At 47.9% G+C, this 23399-nt stretch overlaps 10 protein-coding genes across 10 annotated transcripts; 4 read left to right on the top strand and 6 right to left on the bottom strand.

Moving 5' to 3' along the window:
- Positions 1 to 891: 891 nt before the first annotated feature.
- On the top strand, positions 892 to 2807 carry F5Y00DRAFT_248973 (xylose isomerase-like protein). The gene has a single exon (XM_048009522.1). The coding sequence runs from the start codon at positions 1587 to 1589 to the stop codon at positions 2697 to 2699; it is 1113 nt and encodes a 370-aa protein (XP_047860274.1). The 5' UTR covers positions 892 to 1586; the 3' UTR covers positions 2700 to 2807.
- A 343-nt stretch (positions 2808 to 3150) lies between these two features.
- F5Y00DRAFT_256093 (WD40 repeat-like protein) lies at positions 3151 to 4510 on the bottom strand (the record flags this gene model as incomplete). Its single annotated transcript, XM_048010360.1, has 2 exons — positions 3151 to 4190; positions 4252 to 4510. The coding sequence occupies 2 exons, from the start codon at positions 4508 to 4510 to the stop codon at positions 3151 to 3153; spliced, it is 1299 nt and encodes a 432-aa protein (XP_047860273.1).
- A 543-nt stretch (positions 4511 to 5053) lies between these two features.
- Positions 5054 to 6248, bottom strand: F5Y00DRAFT_266665 (S-adenosyl-L-methionine-dependent methyltransferase; the record flags this gene model as incomplete). Its single annotated transcript, XM_048011972.1, has 4 exons — positions 5054 to 5192; positions 5256 to 5457; positions 5975 to 5999; positions 6054 to 6248. The coding sequence occupies 4 exons, from the start codon at positions 6246 to 6248 to the stop codon at positions 5054 to 5056; spliced, it is 561 nt and encodes a 186-aa protein (XP_047860272.1).
- An 821-nt stretch (positions 6249 to 7069) lies between these two features.
- Positions 7070 to 8769, top strand: F5Y00DRAFT_248965 (glycoside hydrolase family 18 protein). Its single transcript, XM_048009521.1, has 5 exons — positions 7070 to 7146; positions 7210 to 7371; positions 7429 to 7715; positions 7784 to 7811; positions 7881 to 8769. Exons 2-5 carry the CDS (start codon positions 7271 to 7273, stop codon positions 8632 to 8634), a joined length of 1170 nt encoding a protein of 389 aa, XP_047860271.1. The 5' UTR covers positions 7070 to 7146; positions 7210 to 7270; the 3' UTR covers positions 8635 to 8769.
- Positions 8770 to 8797: 28 nt separating this feature from the next.
- F5Y00DRAFT_248962 (glycerophosphoryl diester phosphodiesterase family protein) lies at positions 8798 to 10566 on the bottom strand. Its single transcript, XM_048009520.1, has 2 exons — positions 9975 to 10566; positions 8798 to 9919 (listed from the first exon to the last, which is right to left on the bottom strand). Exons 1-2 carry the CDS (start codon positions 10285 to 10287, stop codon positions 8958 to 8960), a joined length of 1275 nt encoding a protein of 424 aa, XP_047860270.1. The 5' UTR covers positions 10288 to 10566; the 3' UTR covers positions 8798 to 8957.
- A 90-nt stretch (positions 10567 to 10656) lies between these two features.
- Positions 10657 to 11809, bottom strand: F5Y00DRAFT_248960 (uncharacterized protein). The gene is made up of 2 exons (XM_048009519.1): positions 11416 to 11809; positions 10657 to 11352 (listed from the first exon to the last, which is right to left on the bottom strand). The coding sequence occupies exon 2, from the start codon at positions 11328 to 11330 to the stop codon at positions 11094 to 11096; it is 237 nt and encodes a 78-aa protein (XP_047860269.1). The 5' UTR covers positions 11331 to 11352; positions 11416 to 11809; the 3' UTR covers positions 10657 to 11093.
- A 1026-nt stretch (positions 11810 to 12835) lies between these two features.
- On the top strand, positions 12836 to 13951 carry F5Y00DRAFT_248959 (marvel domain-containing protein). The gene is made up of 3 exons (XM_048009518.1): positions 12836 to 13165; positions 13250 to 13547; positions 13636 to 13951. Exons 1-3 carry the CDS (start codon positions 13087 to 13089, stop codon positions 13730 to 13732), a joined length of 474 nt encoding a protein of 157 aa, XP_047860268.1. The 5' UTR covers positions 12836 to 13086; the 3' UTR covers positions 13733 to 13951.
- Positions 13952 to 13975: 24 nt separating this feature from the next.
- On the bottom strand, positions 13976 to 16390 carry F5Y00DRAFT_201534 (Oxidoreductase, molybdopterin-binding domain-containing protein). Its single transcript, XM_048005358.1, has one exon. The coding sequence runs from the start codon at positions 16032 to 16034 to the stop codon at positions 14199 to 14201; it is 1836 nt and encodes a 611-aa protein (XP_047860267.1). The 5' UTR covers positions 16035 to 16390; the 3' UTR covers positions 13976 to 14198.
- A 1614-nt stretch (positions 16391 to 18004) lies between these two features.
- F5Y00DRAFT_201519 (uncharacterized protein) lies at positions 18005 to 19080 on the top strand. Its single transcript, XM_048005357.1, has one exon. The coding sequence runs from the start codon at positions 18192 to 18194 to the stop codon at positions 18717 to 18719; it is 528 nt and encodes a 175-aa protein (XP_047860266.1). The 5' UTR covers positions 18005 to 18191; the 3' UTR covers positions 18720 to 19080.
- On the bottom strand, positions 18990 to 22880 carry F5Y00DRAFT_201514 (26S proteasome regulatory complex, non-ATPase subcomplex, Rpn2/Psmd1 subunit). Its single transcript, XM_048005356.1, has 3 exons — positions 22641 to 22880; positions 19578 to 22569; positions 18990 to 19524 (listed from the first exon to the last, which is right to left on the bottom strand). The coding sequence occupies exons 1-3, from the start codon at positions 22778 to 22780 to the stop codon at positions 19210 to 19212; spliced, it is 3447 nt and encodes a 1148-aa protein (XP_047860265.1). The 5' UTR covers positions 22781 to 22880; the 3' UTR covers positions 18990 to 19209.
- Positions 22881 to 23399: the final 519 nt, after the last annotated feature.

The raw sequence follows: 23399 nt of genomic DNA, 5'->3' as shown, positions 1-23399 counted from the left end.
GCCCGGACGGTGAATCACCCGAGACACGCAGGATCCCCGCGAATAATGTTCCGGTGTGGGTGTCTCCGGCTTATAACGCCGTGCTCCGGACTCGTCGCCTTTCGCCGCTTTGCGGTCGAGTTCATTGACTTCGTTTAGTGAAAACGTTGCGTGCGAGAGCTACCTCTTACACACCCGCCTAGGCACCTACCTAGTCCCAGCTAGCTATCTCGACGTAGGAAATCTATAACTTCTTAATCTAGGCAGAGCTAGATATTATCTATAGGAAATGATACATTATTCAATACCTCTACATAGTCCCAGGCGATTTGAAGTATGTCGTCCCCAAGAGCGGCCGCAATCCTCTTGAGACCTAAGCTTAGACCATCGATCATAAAAATCCGGAAGAATAACCTTATTACCTTTTAGTAAATGTAATTGGCTCCTTGACGTAATTGCTTTCTCCTGCTTGCATTGGAATCAATTAGGGATCTGAAAGACGGGTATGTTGCATTAAAATACTATTGTAGCACTGTTATTCGTCTCCCTGGCACTATGTACAGAAATAGTTAGAGGTATGCCCTCGAAAATCAATAGGTGTACATGAACAATTCACAGAAGTAGTACAGTGTGAGACAATTAGTAGCTTCGGTAGAGGTATTGGATTACACTGACGACGGGTCTGTGTAAGACATAACTATCCGTGGTCGAGTCTTGGATAACTTTTGAGAACGGTGCGTGTCGATAATGAAAATGAAACACAACGTATACGTCGAGTCAAGCAAGTGGATGCAGAAGTAATTATCTCCTCTGTTTACCCCTTACACGATCAAGATTGCATAATATGGTTAGAACGCTTGCGATTTTATTATCAAGACTACTTCATAGTGCTCAAGTTACACTTCAAGTCTTTTCCTCGCTTATAATTCACTTCCGCGTCAGAGAATGCTCGTTCTACGACCGACCAAACGTGCAATGTAACCAGATCGCTGGAATACCGTTTGTCATATGTAATCACCCGTAGACCGTTTGCTTTAATTTTAACCTGGCAAGAGACATGTCTCACCTGGGCTAATTAATCATTTATGTGGCTTGGTATGTACGAAGATATCATATCTCAGCCTCCGAGTCAGTTGTTGCTCATGGCGACCTTTATCCTTTCCCAATACAGTAGAAGTCGCTTTGAATATAATGCTAACTATATCCAATCATTGTTTGGGTGCTCCTCGTGGTATTAGTTATAAAAAGCTAAGAGGTAGACGTCCCAAAAGCATCGTAGTCTAGCTTATCCTTTCTGCTGGTGATTTGTCTATCCACCAGAACGAGCGGCCACGGCCTTAGCTTGTCTCGAGTGTGATGCCCTTGTCACTTGAAAGAAATCATCTCCGCTGGGCACATAGCTCCTCGGAAGTGCTATGTCATCTGACGCAGGGGCCCGCTCCTAACTCTCTTCTCCAGGACTCGGAGGCGCCGCAGTTTGTTAACGGATGTCACGGCCCTTGCTATAATCGATTCGACAGTTGATCGTGATCTACACTCGTCGTCGATATGCCTTAAGAGCCAGTTTTACTTAAATATGTAGGTACCTGTCGTTAGATCCTTTGAGAATGCTACCAGCAGTCCATCTTTTCTACTGGATTTTCCCATACATCATGCGTAGCAATATGCCCTGCAGGTTAGCCATTACGTCCATGTCTCTCGGACGCTGTTGTGCGGGACATCCGCTCGCGCATAAGCTGGACATGGCTCGGCTGTACGGTTATAGAGGCATCGAGCTCTTCCACGAGGACCTACTACACCTAGCCCAACAACTACCGGGAGGATCGACAGCTGATAACGAGATCGAAGCAGCTCGAATAATCCGAAGACTCTGCCACGAGAGGGGACTCACAATAGTATGCTTACAGCCGTTCGCACACTACGAAGGACTGCTAGATCGCCGAGCGCACCTCAAACGCATGGAGCAGCTTACGTTTTGGTTTCAACTGGCAAGGGTCCTTGGTACAGATATCGTGCAGATCCCGTCCAACTTCCTGCCGTCGTCCGAACTTTCAGAAGATAGTCGCATTGCGGTCGCCGATCTTAGAAAAGTGGCTGACATGGGCCTCGCGCAGCAGCCACCGATACGCTTTGTGTATGAGGCGCTATGTTGGGGTACTCGCTGCGACCTTTGGGAGCAGAGCTGGGACATAGTACAGGCTGTAGACCGGCCCAACTTTGGTCTCTGCCTCGATACGTTCAATATTGCTGGCCGTATCTATGCCGATCCTTCTTCGCCGACAGGCCGCACTCCGAACTGCGACCAAGCTGTACGGGACTCCATAGCTCGACTCGTAACTACAGTGGATGTCAGCAAGGTTTTCTATGTTCAGGTGGTGGATGCTGCGCGGCTTGCCGAGCCTTTAGTAGAAGGCCACGAATTCTACAACGCGTCACAACCCGCACGGATGAGTTGGTCTCGAAACTGTAGGCTTTTCTATGGCGAAGAGGAGCGCGGTGCGTATCTTCCCGTTGCCCAGATATCGCGGGCCATATTCCAAGGACTCGGGTTTGAAGGTTGGGTAAGCATGGAGCTCTTTAATCAGAGGATGTCGGATATAGATGAAGTGGTGCCTCAGGAATTGGCAAGCCGGGGTGCTGCTGCTTGGGTGAAGCTAGTCAAGGATATGAAGTTGAGGGTTGACTTACCCGTTTCCGAAAGGGTTGCTGCGTCGCTATGACCGAAGGCTGGCCGAGTACCTATATTATATATTATTATTATATTATATTATAAAAATCCACGGGTCTCCTTTCAAGTAATGCTTAGGGAATATGATGGGGGAATAAGGGGGAATAGGGGGTAATCTGATGACAAGGAATCTAACTGGTCCTTATGTACCGGTCACTTACATCTTCTAGCGGGAGCTTACCTAACCTCATGCACTTAACTGTAAGTACCCCGCAGTATCTTACGGTGCTTAATTGCGGAGCTACTCCGCACACTTGGTTCGGGGTAATAAGGGGGGGGGCAATAAGGTCCCCAAGAACCAAAAGAGGTACTGTGAAGATTTATGTAAATGTATTCCGCGTATATCTATTTACATTAGGCAGCATTCGTACTTACATTAATTACTCAGAATTAAGGCTACCTGTTCATATTCCGTACGGCACATACGGTGTACATAACATCTTCTAATCTAAACCCTTGAATCGCAAAATCCCGTGGGCTCCGTGAGGTCCGAGGTCGACGTTCACCTTTCCCTTCCGCTTCTTTTTACTTCGTTTCGGTCCTTCATCGTCGCTATCTGAGTCGCTATCATCCGAGTCTCCGTTTGCATGGCGCTTAGCCCCGTTTCCGGTTACTGTGCTCTCATCCATGTCGTTGTCGTCGTCGTCGTCTGATTCGTCCGCATCACTACTCTCGTCGCTGTCATCGACGTTAAGCCTCAGCGAAGACGATTCCTGCCAAACTTTGATCGTTTGTCCTCCGCCACTAATCATACGGCCTTGGCAGTCAAACCCTAGACCGACAACCGCCTCGATGTCGTCGTGGCGCAAGTGAGTCTCGACCTCTCTTTTTGCCAAGTCGACGATGCGCAAGCTACCATCTCCTACGCCGACGGCCACCTTCTTTCCTCTCGCTACATACTCGGGAATCTGCACGATGCAGTCGAGACTCTCGCCACCTCCCTTTACGGGATCGACAACGATACGATCCTGCTGGTCGTCCCAAGCTCCTTTGTCCCATAGAGTAAGAACTCCGGTGCCAGTTCCCACTGCTACGACACCGTTATCGCGATTTTTCTTAGGTCCCATGCCCGGAATGAAGGCCGTACATAGAAGCTCATCCTCCTGGTCGTCGCTACGTACCAGAACGCCTCTTCGCAGGTCGGTGACGGCTAGTGTCGTCCCGCCGGTAGAAATCCATTGCTTGCTGTAGCCGCTCGTGCTTTCGGCGGACGGGGGAAGCGCGGTGATACTCGATACAAAGTCATCGTGAGGGAAATGCGTCTGTTGCGGCTTCGACGCCGCAAGCGCGCCGTCTCTTAGATCGAGAAGGTGGAGGGCGCCCGAGTCGCATGCAAGTAGGAGCGTTTGGGGCGAGAGAACGTGTAGTAGAGAGGGTGAGTCCGGGACCGATTTGGTAGATGGGATAGCGATCTTGGAAGCTACCTGGCCGGTCACGGGAGAAAAGTGTTTGAGTAGGTAATCAGTACCAGCTGAGTATAGAGCTATCCACCTTACATGTTAACTTGATATCATCAGGTGTAGCACAGAATCTAACCGACTAACCTGAGCCATCGTTACTGAATGCCAGTGTACGGCAGCTACCCTTGTGCCTTTTGGTCCTCCATACGGTCTCGATGGTACCTTTACCGTCTGACAGGACACTCACGTCAGCATCGTCCTCGGTCGATCGGTCGGCAGAAGGTAGGCGAAAACATTGGACATGTCCGGTCGAGAGGCCGACTCCCAGGAGAGGTTCAGTCGGGTGCAGGGCCTGGGAGAAGAGATCGGCGCTTAGAGGTAAGGTGCAAAGATTTTCGAACATGATAGGCGGATGTCAATTGACATGGCAATTGACATAATCCAGAAATTCGTTTAGTTAAAGATCGACTTCATATTTTCCATATCCTGGTAAATCGGGTCAAGATTCCAAGAACCTCTGTGTAAGGTGGAATATGGAGAATTGGACTCGACGCGCAAGAATTAAAAAAAGACGGGATAGAAATTGATATCGGATAAGGAAGTTTTGCGACGTATTGTTTATATGCATATGCTAATAGAAGGTATTGTAAAGTACGTAACAGTGCCCGATTACAATACGTTATTTAGGTTCTCAACCCCCAATTCCACTCGCCATTATGGCAAGCTTTCCTTTTCTGACCGGGTATATATAACCTCATTGACCATTTCATCTACCTACTACCAGCTGATTAGTAGGTCATATTATCCTCAATCGTGATACTCTACTTTGACCTACAAATCTAGATACCTATGAACCTTTAGAGCTCTGTTTGACCTTCTCAGAACATAATATCCACTACTATAGTCATTTGACTCTACCCATAGCGTTATGGAACTCGTCATTGTCTTAATCGTAGGTAGACAACGCTTCATTTGTCATGTCGTAAAATTCAGAGAGTAGAAATTCGGTGGGCAGTGCATCGTCGTTGTATTTCAAGATGCCGCCGAAATCTTGGACTTCTATCCAACCACCAGGTTTAAGATGGCTTTGATTCCTTTCCTCAGCTTACACAAATTATAAAAGGCGATGTCTTCCAGACCGGGCTTACCTAAAACTCTGCTTGCAAACTCCAAGGGGGTCTCTGATCGCCGAGAAGACCTGACGGATGTGAACAAGATCCCAATCGTCGCCATAGACCCATTCGTCTTCGATGTCACCGACAACGAAACGGACGCTACTGGGGACCCAGAAAGGCTGAATAGGACTCAAGTCGTAACCGACAACTTGGGCGCCGGGGAACATATCGGCGACTACAAAAGTTCCAGTGAGAAAAGTTAGCAGAACAGGTTTCAGCGACGCCCGTAACATTTAAGGATTCAATTCACCTTCGATAGCCCAAGACCCGGTTCCTGTGCCTAAATCTATTATCTTCTAAGGGGCTTCACCAATTAGCGTAAAGAAGTATTTACCCCTTTACCATCTATGAGCATTCGAATTCTTATCATTATTACCTTATAGAGTAAATCATACCTCGTGAGCTCTAAGCTTGCTACATGTTTGATGTCGTCTCTATTCTGCTCAGTCTCGTCATTTGGGATGAAATCTACGTCTTCTGGTGCCAGAAAAGCACAGGTACGAAGTCCACTTATATTAACAAACCAAGGCTTCTAAAAGAGTCAAAACGTACTATCTTCGGAATAGTATAAAGGACATAAACAATACGATTTAGAAGTTGTAGGAGCAATGGTGTAACAAGGTGCACGGGCTTATCCTTCAAAGTGAAAAGACCGATGACAGACTAAACAGTCGGAGGAATAACCAACCTACAAGCTTCATATCGATACTTATGATACTATCGTGAGATGGTTAGTGATCCATATTTTAGATTCGAATATTTTGGTAATACTCTTGGGCCGGTCTCGTAGGCATGGAGATAAATAGACGAAGGAACACTCTCAAACTTGCTTGCCGACGCGGTATCAAAGCCGGCATCTTCAAACTCGTCGTCTACATCTTCCGACCTTGCGACAGCAATCTCACTACCACTGCATATTGCCACCTCCGAATCCCACGGGTCATTGGAACCCGGGCTAGACCCCATCCTCGTTAAGTCAACGACCGACGACATACCCGACTTCAACATAATATTAATAGGTACCTATTTAAGATTATTTCAAATCGGGATAGGGAAGGCAGCGAAACTATTCAATGAAGGGAATCATCGTACAATACCACAAGGCCTATAAAAAATAAAAAGGAGGCGATGATATAGGATAGTCTAATGTTTTAATAGAAAATTAAATAAATACATAACTACCTATACTTTAACCCTAAATAGCACTGGGACACGCATGAGTCCGCATGAGTCCGCATGAGTCCGCAGGGGGGGTTGGGGTTGGGGTTGTCAATGCGCATACCTACATACCTGTGGGCTTTTACTACGGTAGCCTGCCGCTCGTTTAGTTTTCGTGAACCATCTGGCTGGGTCCTCTATTTGTACATGTATTAGACGTAGCCTAGGTATTCAAGTTAGACAGAATATGTAGACAAGATATAACGCTGGCTAGGGAGAAATCGTACAGGATAACTTAACGTCAAGACAAGAAGATGAAGAACTGCTATTATCTGCTTGATGTCACTGTAGGATGCTTGTTAAATTCCTATTCGGTAACCTTGGATGTGAATATTTGGGGGGGTGAAAAGGACGAAAAGGCAGAAAGGACGATCTCCCGAGATCTCCAATGTGACCCTGAGCCGGTAACCGAAAAGGCTTATTAATAGGGGAAACCTCAATTGATCAATATCTTCCAGGGCTGCCCCTGCATTAGAGGCATATCATGCAAGGGTATAGGTACATAAGAGCTATGTAACTCTTGCCGCCGAAGACCACTAACCTACCAGAAGGCACTTACTATATTGCACCTCTGAATGATAAACGGTGAGGAACCTTCGATGATATTTCAAGATTATATGCAACTGTACGACAATTTAAGAAGGAGGTGCCTGAGTATTAAATATAAATCCACATTCCTACTTTATCATAATCTAATTTTGAAACCCAGAAAAAGAATATAATCTATCTCCCGTCAACATCGTTTTCGTAATTCTTAGTCAACCGTCAACATGATTCCCATCGTCTTTCAAAAGTCACTTACATGCATCCTGTCGGTTGCTGCGATGGTTTCCGCGGCTAGGCCTCTTCGAAACATCATGTACCTCACAGGGTAAGCTGGGCTTTGCCAGTCCCTATTCCCGTTGTCGTTCTAATCATAGTGTATTAGACAACATCCCATAACACCCGAACAACATCTTAGCCGGCCTATCACTCATGTGGCTATGGCGTTCATGAGCCCCGACCTATTCAACCGCCCTGTAGGCAACTCTACCTGGCCTCTGTTCATAACCGTTGATGAAGCTCGCTCTAAATTCAACCCGGGAACCAAAGTGATAGTAGCCATCGGTGGCTGGGGTGATTCGACCGGTTTCGATACCGCCGCAAGTACGAATGAGAGCCGTGAGATATTTGCTCAAAACATAGCCGCCATGATTCATGATACGGGTGCTGATGGTGAGTTTGCGAACTTTGCTTAGTGTCGCTTAGAAATGTATCTCCCGCTGACGCTTAACACATCGCAGGCGTCGATATTGATTGGGAGTATCCGGCGTACGTCTCATTCCCACTTTACGTTTAGCCCAAGCATTTTCTTTGGCGTGAAGCTAATACTCATTTCAGAGGCAACGGTGAGGATTGGATGAAAGTTCCCAATGAAGAGAGAACCTGGCAAGTCGCCGCATATCCAGAGTTTCTCGCCGATATACGCAAGGCTCTAGGACCGGATAAAATTTTATCAGCAGCGGTACCAGGCCTCTTAAGAGACATGCTCGCCTTTAAATCTGAGACCGTCCCCCGTATTATGGAATCCCTCGACTTCTTGAACGTCATGACTTACGACCTGATGAACCGGCGCGACAATGTGACGAAACACCACACCGGCGTTCAAGCTAGCTTGGACTCGGTGCATGCGTACTTGGAAAGGGGCGCAACACGCGACAAGATTAACCTCGGCTTTGCTTTTTACGCAAAGTATTTCCGCACCGAGCTCGCGCCGTGCGTGGAGAACCCAATCGGCTGTCCTACCGGCCTGATGGAAGACCCGGACACGGGCGTTGACCTCGGTCGAGCAGGGTCTTTCTCGTGGCACGATACCGTCCCTGAGGACGTCGAGTCATCGTTCAACAAAGCCATTACAGAAGGAAGTTACGATGAAGTTGGGGGTGGTTACTACTACTGGGACCAAGATGAGGCTATCTGGTGGACCTTTGATACTCCGCTAGCCATCGCCAAGAAGTTCCCTCTCATCGTTGAAAAGGAAAAGCTGGGCGGCGTATTCGCATGGGGATTGGGTGAGGACGCGCCAAAATGGGCACATCTCAAGGTACTCAATGCCGGCGTAAGGCAACTATCCATCAGAAAAGAGGAGCTATAGAATTTTATTCATTCAAGGTACTCTAATGAGTGAAATTCTCGTACTGCCAAAAGAGCATGGCTCTTTCTTTCGGTTTACATCTTTATAACAGTTGTAGTCTTATTGAATTATTATTACTTAAGAGGTTGATACATGCTCGCGTTTGGGACACGCAATACAAGAGCCCGTGATCTTTACAGCTGAGACACCTCTCTACCTAATTCCGTTGAAATACAAGCCAGATTCTACTGCCGTGTCTAATCAGACGTTTAGATAGATAGACCTCTCAAGCCATACCAAAAATCTCAGCTGCGAGTATCTCGTCGCTAATTTCTACCTCGAGCTCAGAAAAATCCAAAGCAATTGGCATAATAGGTGACAGTCGCGGACCAGTCTGAGAAGATACCTTCGACACCAACTTGCCGGGCTAAAACATCAACAAGCTTATACATGTCCCCGTCCTTGTGCGTACCGTTAGCGATAGTCGAATAGTAATAGTCGCCGGCGGCTGCCGCTTGAGCGAGTGGTCCTGAGCGTTCGAGAGACCATGTCAGGATCTTTAGCCCCAGCTTCCGCGCCGTCGTCGCATACGTAGATGGCACATACTCGCCATCCTTTCCGAGCGTGACGAGGTACGGAAGCGGAGGCGCCACAATCTGTACGCCGGCATCCTTATAAAACGACAAATTGGCTACGGCAGCCGGGAAAGACCCCGGAAGATCACCACTTTGGTCTAGTAGCACCACTTGCCTGCCAAATGCGGGATCAGCGCGTAACCAATAGGCCACGTCAGCGAACGAAAAGCTCTGTAGCCAGACGCGTGATGGATCGATTCTCGCCGCTCGGTACTCTTCGATCACCTGCTGCGCGTACTTCTCTTGTGTGTAATCACCGTCGAAAGGCATTGGCACACGCGGTTGCTTAAGCTCGGTCGTAAAATCCCGGCCGTGAGAATCGACCAGCTGCAAAAACTCTTTATGCGAGAGAACTGTGCCGCAAGTAGCGTAGAGATCAGTCCGCCACGAGGGCGTCCCGTGAAGAAAATCTTCCGGGGTGGTAGCTGATGCATTGTAGCCGTCCATCTTCCCACACAGGGATTTGAATTCGGCCAGCGTAATGTCGCTGGTACAGCACTTGGCAGTTGCCGGCGTGCCGTCTCTTGCGGGCGTAAAGGGTGTCGTGCACTTAGCGCCGAGTTCCGTCGCGACGATATTAGTCGTCGTGTGGAGATCGCATTGATCGTGTCGGCACACGAGCTCGCGGTCGTTAGTAAAGGCGACATCGCATTCAAGGATTCCAGCGCCCACTTGAATAGCAAGTCAGCAATCTTCTCTTTGGGTTATACGTATAGGGTATAGTACTGCGTGTGCCGGCCTCGACGGACTCTCGAGTCTCTTCGGGAAATTGAAGACAAGCACCGCCGCGGTGACCAATACTGAACCTAGATGGCCGAGCTTCCACGTCAGAACATGCGGACAGTCGATTCTTCAGCCATCCTTCGTCCATATCGGCCACAAGGTATTGCGGACGGGGTCCGAGCTCGGCATTTTGGAAACGGTGCTGGGGCGGAGGACTCCACGACTTTGGCTTCCACCACTCGGGCACCGTGGGCAAAGCAGATACCTCGCTTGCGGCGAAGATGAATGCGACGACCGAAGACGTCTTAACGTACATGGCAAGCAATCAATCCAAACTTATAACAGATCAAAATGAACGAACTACGGGAAGAGGTCCCGGGATGTACCTAGCATTAAGAGTTCAATAGGGCTGTAAAGCTGAGGACAAAGCTACCTATTTATTAGATTACCGATATGGCTTACATATCAACAACCGTAGACGTTGTTAGACGATATAAGTAGAGATCGGCCGAAGCTGAAATGATACCTACTCACAGCTTGATCCTTGGCTGATTAGCCATTGTCCAATAGAAAAATAGGATAAAGAAGCACGAGGGATGTCTGTGGCGTACCAAGGATTAGCTTTGCATGCAAGCTCACTGAAGTCCTGCCTTAACTTGTAAGGGAGTGCATTCAACCATACCAAGCTCGGTATGGAAGCACGTGGCGTCCCAGTACGACAGGAACCTGAGGCCTGAAAGGCGGGATCGTGCTACGATATTCTGTTATGATTTGCTAAGACGAAGTTGTTATCTATCGTCAAATAGTACAACGTTTACCGTCATGGCGAATTATTAAGATGCATCAAAAACGGGTGGCTCATGAGAGGGTAACCCCAAAGACGGTGTTCCGACTTTTCATCATCGTCGTCTTTTCCCTCTCGTTTTTGAAAATCCGAATCATCTAGTTCCTTTACTTGGCAAACCCCTTCATTCCTCTCATCTTTTAGGGATAACTCTTCCTAAGATCCTCACCTCCAATATGCTCCAACCCGAGCCTCCCTCCTTTGAAGAATTTCAAGCTTACGCCTTTTGCTCGCGCTTTAACGGTGGCCCAGGGCGACTCAAATTTCCATGTCGTTTTTTAGAAATTTACGATGTGAATTGAGATAGAATTGAGATTAGGAAAGCGCTCATCTCGGTATCGGATAAGTTCTACCAAGGCGCGATCAAGTCGCTTAGCATCCCAAAATTCATAACACTTGGGATCAACTTGCCAAGAGGCCTGGAGCCGTTTTACTCTCGGAAACAGATTGAACACTGCCAGTGGCGCAGTACAATCGCGGGAGTAAGAACCGCCGCCGTAATATTCATGATGCATGTCTATATGGAAAGTTAGCTCTGTAAGATAGCCATGCTTCTATTCTCTTCTCACCATGTATAGGTAGTTACTGAGTCTAGCATAGGCCAAACACCATGTGTCGGCGTTTCCCCTCCTCGATTCGTATTTTCCTCCAGGATATCTCTTAGTAGGTCCCAATACGAGTTCGAGAAGTGATCGCTAATTGAAAGAGGGCATGTTTATCATAGATATCCATCGACTCTATGGTATGATTTAGGATTTCGATAGGGAGGTCTAGTAAGGATGCCATGGTGTAACGTTTTTGGCTTCTGAAGCAATATAATACAGTCCGGGTGGCCTGTTAGTTTCAAGACTTCAAGATAACCCTTGTCACCCGTAGATTAACCCCTTTATTAAACTATTATTTTGATTTATATGCTGACCGAGATGTTATGAAGAGAATAAATCTCATATTCCATTAGATCTAAAGTGAACAACATTGTCTCGGCACCTTCAGCTTATTTATTATTGTTACATCCACATACCTCTTATACATTAAGCTACAAGTCTCGGGGTTGATATTTAATAGCACTTACGGCTAAGTGGGGATGTATAACCCAACATGGCTAGTAAGTAGCTTTCCATACAAATTTATATGTTATGGTACTAAACATCAATGGAAAGATCAACTTTTCAATGATAGGTACTAACCAAAGTGGTGCTTATTCATCAAAATAAGATTTAAGAATATACTAAAAAGTATTAATGTTTAGTACCACAACATATAAATTTGTATGGAAAGCTACCTATTAGCCATGTTGGGTTATACATCCCCACTTAGCCGTAAGTGCTATTAAATATCAACCCCGAGACTTATACCTATTATGGGTGTAAAACTAACTAAAGAAAGTTAGATATTATCAAATCGATATTCGAAAGCCGCTAGGTCTTAATCGGCCAATCGAATTGGTCATGCGCCAAGCTGTTGACCAAATACGGTAAAGAGTTTGCTCGCGGTTACCTAAGGCCCTTTAAAAGCAATCAGATCTATGTAAAGTTCGAGATCGTCTCAATTACGTCATAATATTCTTAGCCCTATGACGAAACGCAAACACATTACCTAACACTTTTTGTCTATTGTCTTTGTAAAAGTCTGTTCCAAACTCCGGATAACAATGCCGAATAAGAATCAGATGGGATTTTACTACTACTAATGTAGTCTACTGGTTAAATCCAGCCACAAAGTCTACGTCTTATTTGCGGCTTAGGACAAATACGACTGGTTCAGTCCACGTCACATCATCCACTTAAGCTTTCAGAATACATAATACACCACTTGTACCACTTACACCATTTTGTACCGTAGCATATGTAGTTCCAAGTTTCTGCTGCGAATCGCGCACACTCTGGACGAATCGTCATCACATCTTGGATGTGCCGTAACCAGCTTTTGCCGTCATGCCACGCCATGCCACATGTAAGTTCCTGTTCATGCTAGACTATGAATGGCCGTGATACTGCATACATATAAACCTCGCCTGCCTTAGAAGTTAGAAGCTTTGCTTCTTGTAATCATGCATACCCAACAATCTAGCCTCACCTCCATAACCCATAATCCCATAATCCCATAATCTCATACTACCCATCTCGATCTAAAAGAACGCTTTTATGCTTTGTACATAACAAAGGTTCGAATACTAGCTACTACCGTTTATAGTAGCACCATTAGGATATCGCGATTGTCATAATCATACGGCCCTCTTCTTACAGCTCCAAACCCATAAACACAATCCCAATGGCGTACGGGTTTATCCCCATCGTCCACATCGTGGCAGCCGTCTTCGCTATCATCGAGCTTGGCTTAACAGCATATTGTACGTTACTTTCACCTGACCTAAAGAAGCGAAAGAACCCCGGAATTAATAAAGATGGAATTGCTAACTTGCCGTATTTTATAGTGGCCAGTTGGTACGATAGTTGGCTTGGCTTCGGCGGCTACTCACCATCGCGCGTCAATTTCATGATATTCAACTCGGTATGGTCGTTATTAGTACTGATCTACGTGGGTGTGACGCCGCTATACCTGACCAGCGTCTTCCACCGGTTGGCAGCCCTCGCCCTTAATGCCATCACCACTATCTTCTGGTTCGCCGGCGCAATCGCACTTGCTGTCTTCGTCCGCGGGCCTTACCAATGTGGATCGGACTCGTTTTGTGGTTCCGCCGAGGCTGCTGTTGCTTTTGGCTTCTTCCTTTGGTACGTTTTCCGACCCTTAATAACTCTCACAACCAAGCGCAATTCAATAAAAGGAAGTGAAGAAATAAGTAACTAATATACTATATAGGGCTCTTTTCACCTTTCTTACCGTTATCGATGCTATCGACTCTCTCCGAAGCCGTGGTCACAACGTCAGTAAGCCGCACGCGCAGCCTGGCGTATAATCACCCTAGCTACTACGATTTTGAATACCCTGTATGGTTATACATAAATGAGTCTTGCTCCTCTATTAGTAATATGACACTGTTTTACCGGCCTCGCGTATCTGGAATAAGGATGTAAACTTGGGTTTTTGACAGGCGTTTCGTTAATGGATGGCGTTCAGGAAACGATAATGATATACCCTTTTTAGATAGACCACAATAAACACGATTCTTCTCAAACATAGGATTTCATCTAAATGTGATTCTTCATTAAAATATTACCCGTTAGCTATTAAATCAGTCTAATGCTAGGCAAGTTTTACACTGCATTCCCAAGTCGTATCAACCAAAAAGCCCCATTATCCAAAGTCGAGCTAAACCGCGTCGGTTCGTAAGACCTGAACACCAAAGCTTATTATACCGTTAGTATACAAGTGAACCTTGGCCAAATAGGCCCATCTCTTCCTACCATAGGGCTAGATGTTATTTATTCATTATTTTTGCCATTTTCTCTATCCTTCAGGGCGGTGGCGTAGTCGAGGTCTACGCGATGCCATGCTGTAGCCAAGTTTCCCCGTATATTATATATGCTCTTGTGAGTCTCGGGTTGGGTATTGTATGCGTCGTCCGTGGCTTTGACAACAAGGGTAGTCTTCGACCCGCCCTTTGAGCCTTTCGCAACTTCGGACAGTCCGGCCTCGTACCGCCACCTCTTCCAGCACCATGCTTTACTTCCTCTTTCGAGTTTGGTGTCGTCGACCAGCTGCGCTTGGTCCCACGTCTCCCCACCATCTAGACTTATGTCGACACGCTGGATCTCTCGCCCACCGCCCGAATAGGCGTACCCTTCGATCTGAACAACAGATCTCTCGGCTAACTCCCTGGTACTTTCGGCGGATATCCTTTTTGAAGATTTTAATGTCGTACGCGTGATCGCGCTCGTAATGGGCATCACTTGGATAGCCTTGTACTTGTCCCAATCCTGCTTGACTTCGTTCGGCCCGAAGCATTTGTAATCCCGACGTTGCCATGTCGTATTGCTCTCTTCGTCGCTCACCACGATCTTGTTCACCCACTTGACGCATCTCGCCGCTACATGACCTGGAACAATCACCCTAACCGGAAAGCCATGGTCGCGTGGAAGGGGGGCATCGTTCATCTTGAACGCGAGGAGCACGTCACCCATGGGATCGAGGACCGGCGCGATAGGGATGCTGGCACCGTATGCTTCCAGTCCTGAGAATTGGACGTGTTGGGCATCTTCTCCCGGATCTTCGAGAGACAGGCCGGCGTCGGCGAGGACGTCTCGTAGTCGCACACCTTCCCATTTTGCGCAGCTGATAGCGCCGACCGTCCATTGTAAACCGTTTGTTTTTTTCGCATAGCGGGTCATATCGCTACGTCGGTTTCCAGAGCATTGCAAAACAGCCGTTACAGTATGCTGCTTAAAACGAGCTTTGAGATCCTTGATGCTGTAATTTTTGATGTCACCATCGGGTAGTTCAACGGTGATACTGTGATCGTCGGCTTCGGTATTTTCTACGACAGGAACCCACATGTGATTACGGACGTAGAAAACCTCATTCGGAGTGAGAAAATGTTCTGCCAATTCATTCCCAGGGGTTTCTGCGTTACACGGCTTCTCCGTTAGCTTCATCAGCCTTGCGTCCCTGACCGGGTCGGCCATAAACGGATCTTCGATGTGGTCCTGCAGCGGTCTTCCATTCTCGAGGTCATCCGGATGCACTTTTCCAACTACGTACTGTTCAAGAATCTCGCGGACGTACGGCGACTTATGAATAGAGAAGATGTCCCAGTACGGTTCGATGCTACCGCCGGCGGCACGAAGGATAACCTCACCACCAGGGTGGGCAGGGACCCAATCTGTTATGTCGAACACCTTGTCCTCATATATCACCCAAGGCCTTTCGGATTTTGGCCCATGCTCTTTGACCTCTGAAAGCCTATAGCGTGGCAAACCGTCATCATCATTGCTAGAAGCCGAGTCGGGAGGTGGGTCTACATCTCGGGGCACCTCGAGAGGCTCGTGGGAAACAGGTTGGAGGACGGAGAAGAGTATGGTGAGAAGTCCACCGCCTGCAGCGAGGACGGGGAAGGGACGCAGACGACGAGCATTAGAAGGCGGTTTAGGCGCCGTCTTGAACGACGCAGTTCGAAAAACGGATTGGAAGCTAAAGAATCTGGCACAGGAATCGGCTGGTTGTCGAATCTCGGATTTTTGAAGATAATGGAAAGCTGGTCGATATCGTCTTGCCGCTTTAAATAGCTCTAGGCTTAGTTGCCGTGAGGTTGGTATCGACATGGCGTAAGTTAAGAGACCTCGTTAGTCTTACCATAAGGTGAAGTTGAATTAGGAATCACCAGCACTATGTCCATAACAGCGTGCTGCAGACAGGCCGTGTAGCGTCGGTTTAGTTTAGAGAGGCGATTCCTCAACTCGTGGGTCCGTCGAGACGACGAAGCACGGAACCTCTCCACTCTAACAAAATTTAAATGTTGTGCCCTGACTAGAAAAAAAAGTAAACGCAAACACCAAAGTAAGAAAAGATAGCGAACGTGCTTATAAGGAACTACCTCGATATATAATAAATACAGTTCAATGTAAATAAGTCTAATCACAACCTTAAAGGAGAAAGGTAAGAAGAGAACAACCAAAACACGGGCAGGATTAAACCTTTGAAAAAAAAAATATAGACGTGAGTCAAGCAAATAGAAAACCCCCAGAATCAATAATCTTTCGGCTGCCGAAAGCCGCCAAACCGTGATTCCGTACAAGGCGCTGATCGGTGTAAGTGGAAAAAAAGATGACGGTTTAAGAGATAAGGGAGATATATCGGTAGACGACGAGTTGCAAACATTGCAAGCCGGACGGAAAAGAGAAGACGAATCGTTGGGCACACGGCCGATAAGAGAACGAAGCCTACCACAAATTCAATCAAGTCCGATCTCGCAGCGTTTACGAAAGACGAATTACGTCTCTATGCTTGTAGACGCTTGCTTTACCTCTGTCTTCTTCACTTACCTTGGTACTCACCGATAATTGATGCTACTTTGCAAGCGAACAGTAGGGACACACGTAGGTGACGGTTAAAAGAGAAGGATGGTTGAATATTGTAGGTTGGTGGCTCAGGGTTGGATGATGGATGGAATGACGGATGACGGCACAAGGAGAAGGTTCGAAGAATCTTAGTGGAAGCCATTCACCGCTAGAAATCCCCTGCTGCCCCTGTACGTAAGCTCTTGCATCCAGCAGGGCTGAAAACCTGCTAGCGACGTATAATTACCTAGCCCTAATTGGCCAAGTTATACCGCTAATGTTAGGTACCTAGCCGGGTTACATACAGCTACCCATGCTGCCATGCTGCCATGCCTTCCGTCTTGTTTCCTTCCGAGTCCCGACGGCCTAACCGTTTGACGGCATTCGGGACATTTGATATGTCGGCCCCGAACCGGAAGCCGGCCTCCATCCAATTGTAGTATTCATAGGTATATCAATAAGCACATATGCAGGTCTTTAATCATCTGCGTATCAACTTGTAACGCGTCAGCCCGCTAAAAAAATCTATTCGAAGCAACCAATGTTATAGCCTAAGTACGATAGTCTTTTACGTTTGTTTAATATCGAGCTTAATATAGGGGGAAGTTTCTTCTTTACTTAAGTCCTTACATTAATACTTAGAAGTCTTAAGCGAGAATCGATTCGGTAATAATATAGTTCACATGACTCGTTTCAGTGAATTCTTTAAAACCGTTATTTATGAACCAGCAAGAACAAACAAAAACGCGGTGGGGTTTATAGACTATAAATGTAGTATCTATACTCAAGAGCTTGAGGGTTACTACAGTGATGCAATTAAAATGGACAAACGCTTCGTATCAGCACGGTAGTTTTGGACCTTATAGTCGCAGCTTGGTTAATTTATACCTACCAGGTAGGTAAGCTAGTGATATCCATACAAATAATGTGAAACTTAGCCATGGTCGATGTGGATAGATCTTTAGCCTCGGGACTCATTTCACTTATAGTATGTTACATTCGTAAAAGAAGGCATATGCGTGCCAAGAAAACATGACAAGAGCGGCTGCTGGTCCGAGATGCCAAGATCTCGAGGTTTATTTCAATACGATCTCTGTCGGAGGGCAATCGTCCGAGAATCATAAGGACCCTGGGAAGGTGGTGATACCAAATGGATGAACTGGATATAATTCCGCGGCTTAATACCACCAGATGAGCTTCTTTGCATTTATCAGAACGCCCACCGGGGCTATTAATCCACAAAGAACATATCACAGAACAAGGTGATGTTATATTAAACCAATATATTCACGGGGATCGACAGGGGGAAAAGAAACCGTTATATAGATGTAAACTGCTAGACTTTTTGGTGTAGATCGTTTCCGAACCGATTTACACAAATCCCATCGATATCATCTCAACACTACAAGATCGCCATCCGCCATGCGTTTATCCATCCTCGCCGCAACACTGACCTACGCTTCCGCCGTATCGGGAGCGATAACATGGACGCTGCAAAAAGCCTCTAACCCAACGGCTGACCAATCGGAGGCGTATGCTCGCATCGAATCAGCTATGAAGCTTGCTGTTGCGCGATACTCCCGCTTCACGAGCGCCAGCAAGACTATCCGAGTTTATTATTCTCCCGGCGTACCCACAGCCGAAGCCAACTATAACGGAGACCTTCGATTCGGCTCAGACCGGTCTTACATGACCGAGCGCACGGCGATGCACGAGATAGCTCACACGCTTGGGGTTGGACAGACGGCTGCTTTCGATCAACACTGCGCGGCCAATAACTGGCCGAAAGCGACGCCGCTGCTTCGGTCGTGGGATGGCCCTAATGCTAAGATAAGCTGTGGTGGCGGCCACTTTTGGCCTTATGGTCTGAACTACGAGAGCGAGTGGAGCGAGACAAATGGTGACCGCCATGTTCAACTAGTTGACGCTATGCTTGCCGATGGGATGTAAGGGGTACTTTGTTCATTAGTAGCGCGTACGAATACAAGAATCAATGAAACAGGTACTTATGCGCTTCCGAAATGCATTAAGCGGTTAAGGATAATTGATAATTACGGAGGGACGCGCGACTCTGAACGAGGCTATTCGTATTTATGAAAGGGGGCGGAAAGCTGCTGGATTCGAGATGTACATCTCTTATGTATTGTGAGTATAGCGAGAAACTACACGGAAAAATATTCGAGCATGAATTTCCGTCTTGTACATACTACGTTGCGTAGGTAGTTAGCATCCAGCGCAGAGACAATACAATTTGCCTATAACAGTCGAGTTCGAGTAGCGGGCAGCGATGTTGATGTACTGGCTCGATCAGTTGAAAATCTGAATATTTAGTAGTGCTCTTAGGCTTAGGACGCCATGGTAATTATTGCGCGGGACTGGATCATCTATGTTACAATTAAGATACAAGTTCGCACGGCTGCCGTTATCTAGAATACCACGTCTAGTCATCCTCCTCTTCGTCGGTATAGTAGTCAAATTCGTGAGGAACTTGTGCCTCTTCGTCTCCTTCGCCATCCTCATCAATGGCAGTCAACACGCCAGCGGCGGCGGCGGCACCACTCGTGTTCCGACTTGGAGTAGCGAGCTGGTCCCGTCCAAGCCGACTGAGGAGCGCTTCCTCAACGGATCGTGGATTGCGCGAACCAGCACCCGCGACAGGGGCCTTCTCTGTTGCTACCTTCTTGAGTTTTTCTTCGATAAGCGCCTTTTCCTTGTCGGGCTGCGTATCGTGGAGTAGTATAGGACCACCGGTAGGCTGCATTTAGAGTTAGCATTACGAAGCGAGGAAAATTTGTCGGATCGTCTTACCAATGGACCAGGTCTCACCAATTTGACGGGCCAGTAACGACCCTTGGCCAGGCTGATATACTTGAGCTGCGCGGGTAAAACGCGGCTCATATTCTCAATATCGTAGCCTGGCTTTTCCTTCTCCGCCTTTTTCTTGATATCCACAGGAGGCGTTGATCCCTCCTTGTCTCCTGGCGCAGGAGTATCGCCCCCCTTTTTGTCTTTGGTGTCCTCACCTGGCTTGGTCTTCGTGTCGACTTCCATCTTATCGTTGGTGGCACCTGGCTTGGAAGTGGTCGGAGTAGCAGTGGAGTCGATATCCATGCTCTCTCGTCGCTGCGCCTTCTCCTTTTTCTGGGCTCGGCGTTTGGCCTGGGCGGTGGTGGAGAGAATGGCGGTAGCAATCATGGCCGGTCCCTCTTCCGTCTTGACCTCCTGTTCTGGTGGGTAGTCGAACAGGCTTGGCTTGGTAGCGCAGTGAAATTTGACGTCGATGATATCCAACTCGTGATCGAGAGCGATGATAGAGGTTGGACTAAAGGCCAAGGACAGGAAATGAGTGAAGGGGAACCAGTACCAGTACTGCGTGAATACAGCCATCCCGACGATGCCGGCCATGTTTAGATTGCCCGTCTGGGTTTGCAGACCGATCGTGCAATTACGTCCGCCGGCGTCGATAATACCCAGGGCAAGGGCGGCACCGAATTTGGTCATCGCATCCTCGTGGCGGTCGCCAACGACCTTCTTAAGTGTCTTGCGGATTGACGCAACCTTGGGGTTCATCACTTCGTTCTGCTGGATCATGATCATGGCCAACGCAATTAGAGCGCCTTGCCTGACGAAATCGGTGGGGTCCTTCATCATAGGCTCTAGAAGGTCGATAGCCTCGTCGAGTCCTGTTCCCGCGCATGAGATACCGAGCGCCATGGCGGAACCGTAACGCACGTGGGGATTGTATGATTCGGAGAGGAGCTCGACCATGCGAGGCACGCTCCCGGGCTTACGGAACAGGATGAAGCCCAAGCTCATGACTGCGATTCGCCGAACATCGTCGTTTACATCGCTGACGGCGACGTGCAGCAACTTTCGAATCGCCTTGTTGCTGCCGGTACCGCAGTAAGCCATTGCCACAGTCATAATACCACCGTATCGCAACGATGGATCCGGATCCATCAGAAGACCTTCAATCATGACGTCCGCGCCCTCCTGCTGGCCATACATAATCAAGGCCATACCTAGAGCCAAACCTCGCACACTCTTCTCATGGGATGTTTCGTGCGCGTAGGCAACCATATCTTCCAGGGCCTTCACATTTCCGGTACCCAGCATGATCAGACCCATCGCAAGACCGACAGCTTCACCATTCAGAGCAGAGTCGGCGTAAAGAACAGCCTTGAGATTCTCGAAAATCTCTTCGTTTCCGCTGGCCATGCCAGCGAGACCAAGACCTAGGGCGCCACCGTGCTGGATAACCTCTTCCTCGGCAGCGATAAACTGGGTCTTAAGGTAGTCCAAGGCGTCGGCACCGTGATTCGCGTGAATAAGACCGTACGCATAGAGGGCTCCACCCTGCGAATAGGGAGAGCCGCCGCTAATACCACCGGCACCTCGGGGGAGATAAGGCTCTAAGAGCTTCCTAGATTGGGAGAGGTTCCCGCGATGGATAACACCCAAAGCCGCAGTGGCAGTGAACTTGGACCAGTTCACGGCCTTGCCTAGCCACTCTAAGTTATCTCGGAAGAACTTGTCGTTGGTTGTGCCCTGGTTCATAAAGGCATTGCAGAAAGTGACAGCCGTGTGAAAGATGGAATGTCGGCCCTCTAGACTGTCTCGAACCTTGTTGAGAATACTTAGGTCGGTACGGTTGTTACGGTAGAGGAACTCAAGGTTGAGCTTGATGGTTTTGGTGCCGTCCAGGATGGAGCGGATGTTTTTATAGATCGAAGCCTTCTTCTCATCGACTTCTCCGTTATCAGAATCTCCAAGTAAGGGTTCTCTCTCGGATTCGCCGGTGGACTCGCCCTCTTTCTTCTCGGCAGGTGGCTCACCCTTGGGCAAGCCTGAGATAACCTTGCCCAGAAACTCCTGCGTGCCGTTGTCGTAAAGGTCGAAAGCAAATTGGTACGCTATGGCGATAGCCTCGATGGTCTCACTTTTGACGAGATGCTGTATGACGGTGCGGGCCTGCTCGTCCTTGTTAAGATAGACAATACACTTAGCGATGGAGAAATAGTCAGGATCCTTAGCCCGGCCGCTAGTGAGAATATCGAGGATAAGCTGCAAGATGTCATCCCGAAAAGCTCGCTCTTGCACTACGTCCATGCATATATTTAAGCAGTAGTCGAGAAGCTCCTCAGCAGGGCCCATAGCGTCTTCCTGCGTGGATTTGCCCTTGTTGCGTTTATAATCATCGTCTGCGCGTTGAATAACCTTGCTGACCACATCGAGCCGCTTAGCTTCGACGGCGATACCTACAACCTGCTGGTAACGCCTCTCTCTCAAGCAGCTCTCGAATAATCGCTCGATAACGCTGTCAATGGCACGTCGGGTGTCAAGTTCGTTGTGGGTCAAAGCAATAGAGGATGACCGGTGCTGCTTTTTCTGGGGTTCAAAGGATGGCTCGAGAATTGTATTGTCGGTGGAAGCGCGAGACAGAAGAGACTTAGACGGCAAGGTGGACTGGGAGAAGGGAGTCGTGGGCGAGATGAGGGTGGAGGCGTTGCCGTCGGTAGTAGTGCTCGAAAAAGCCGTAGCGAGGGCAGGCAGAGAAGCGTCCCCGTCCTTCTTGCTAACGACGGTGTGATTCTCATTCTTGGTAGCGATGTAATGGTCAACGCACTTGGAGATGATGGTTTCCTCAAACTCTCCGGGGTTGTCGAGCTTGAACAGCTCACCCGCGGCTAGGGCGAAAAACATGCTCTCATCGTAGGCTTGAAGGTGGTAGTAGACCTTGGCGAGAACGAGGGCGGCCAATTTGCGTTCGGGAAAGGATTCATCCTCATAGAGGGCCTCACTAAGAATCTCACTGGTTAGAATCTGATTATGTGAAGATGGATATTAGATGGTACGCAAAATTTTGCTTACATCTGGCCTAGAGCGCTGGCGACCTCGAACCAAACAGTGTCTATATCGTCGTTGAGGGTCTGCAGCGCGAACACCTTAAGCTCGGGCTCCTCGTCGGCTAGGAACGCTAGCACGCCAGTAGCTGTGACCAAACCAGGCATCTTGAAATCGTTCGTGTATAGGCGATGAGGTATAAGAGACGTTTACCAGACGAGTGTTTTCGGCGGTTGGAAATGGAAGAAAACAAGAGAATATACGGAACGGAACTAAGCCGATTACAGGATTGTACCGGCGGTTACGTCCGCTGTGCTGTGCAATGCGACTAGTGTGATGCTGTATTTATTTTTGTGTGGTGGATTATTTAATTTGAAGTTATTTCGAATGGATTTTGATGTGATAGATGCAAAGCTTGGATAGAAGCACCGGTCGACGCGCGATCCTTACAATGTACTTGGCATGGACTAAGCTTCAACGTCCACGTCAGGCGCAGCTCTGCCTGCCTGCCTTGGCAAACCGAATCTTGATTACCTAAGGTAGGTAGGTACCTAACATAAAGTACCTATACACCAGCCCCAACAGATAAGCCGCAAGTGGCTAGGTAAAGGGTTAACTTCCACCATAGAACCTTACAAGATTACGTACCTGCCAATCAGACGATGGCGTACCTTCTTCGAAGCGGGTAAGAATCTCAAACAAGAACTCGGTTCTCTTTGTATGTTAGGTAGGTACCTCCTATGTACTTAACTATCCAATTCGATCAAACTCGGACTTACAGAGCTA

The sequence above is a fragment of the Daldinia vernicosa genome (genome assembly GCF_022497035.1).
Source record: "Daldinia vernicosa strain CBS 139.73 unplaced genomic scaffold F5Y00scaffold_77, whole genome shotgun sequence".
Lineage (NCBI taxonomy): Eukaryota > Fungi > Ascomycota > Sordariomycetes > Xylariales > Hypoxylaceae > Daldinia > Daldinia vernicosa.
This window is presented reverse-complemented; position numbering and strand designations above follow the sequence as displayed.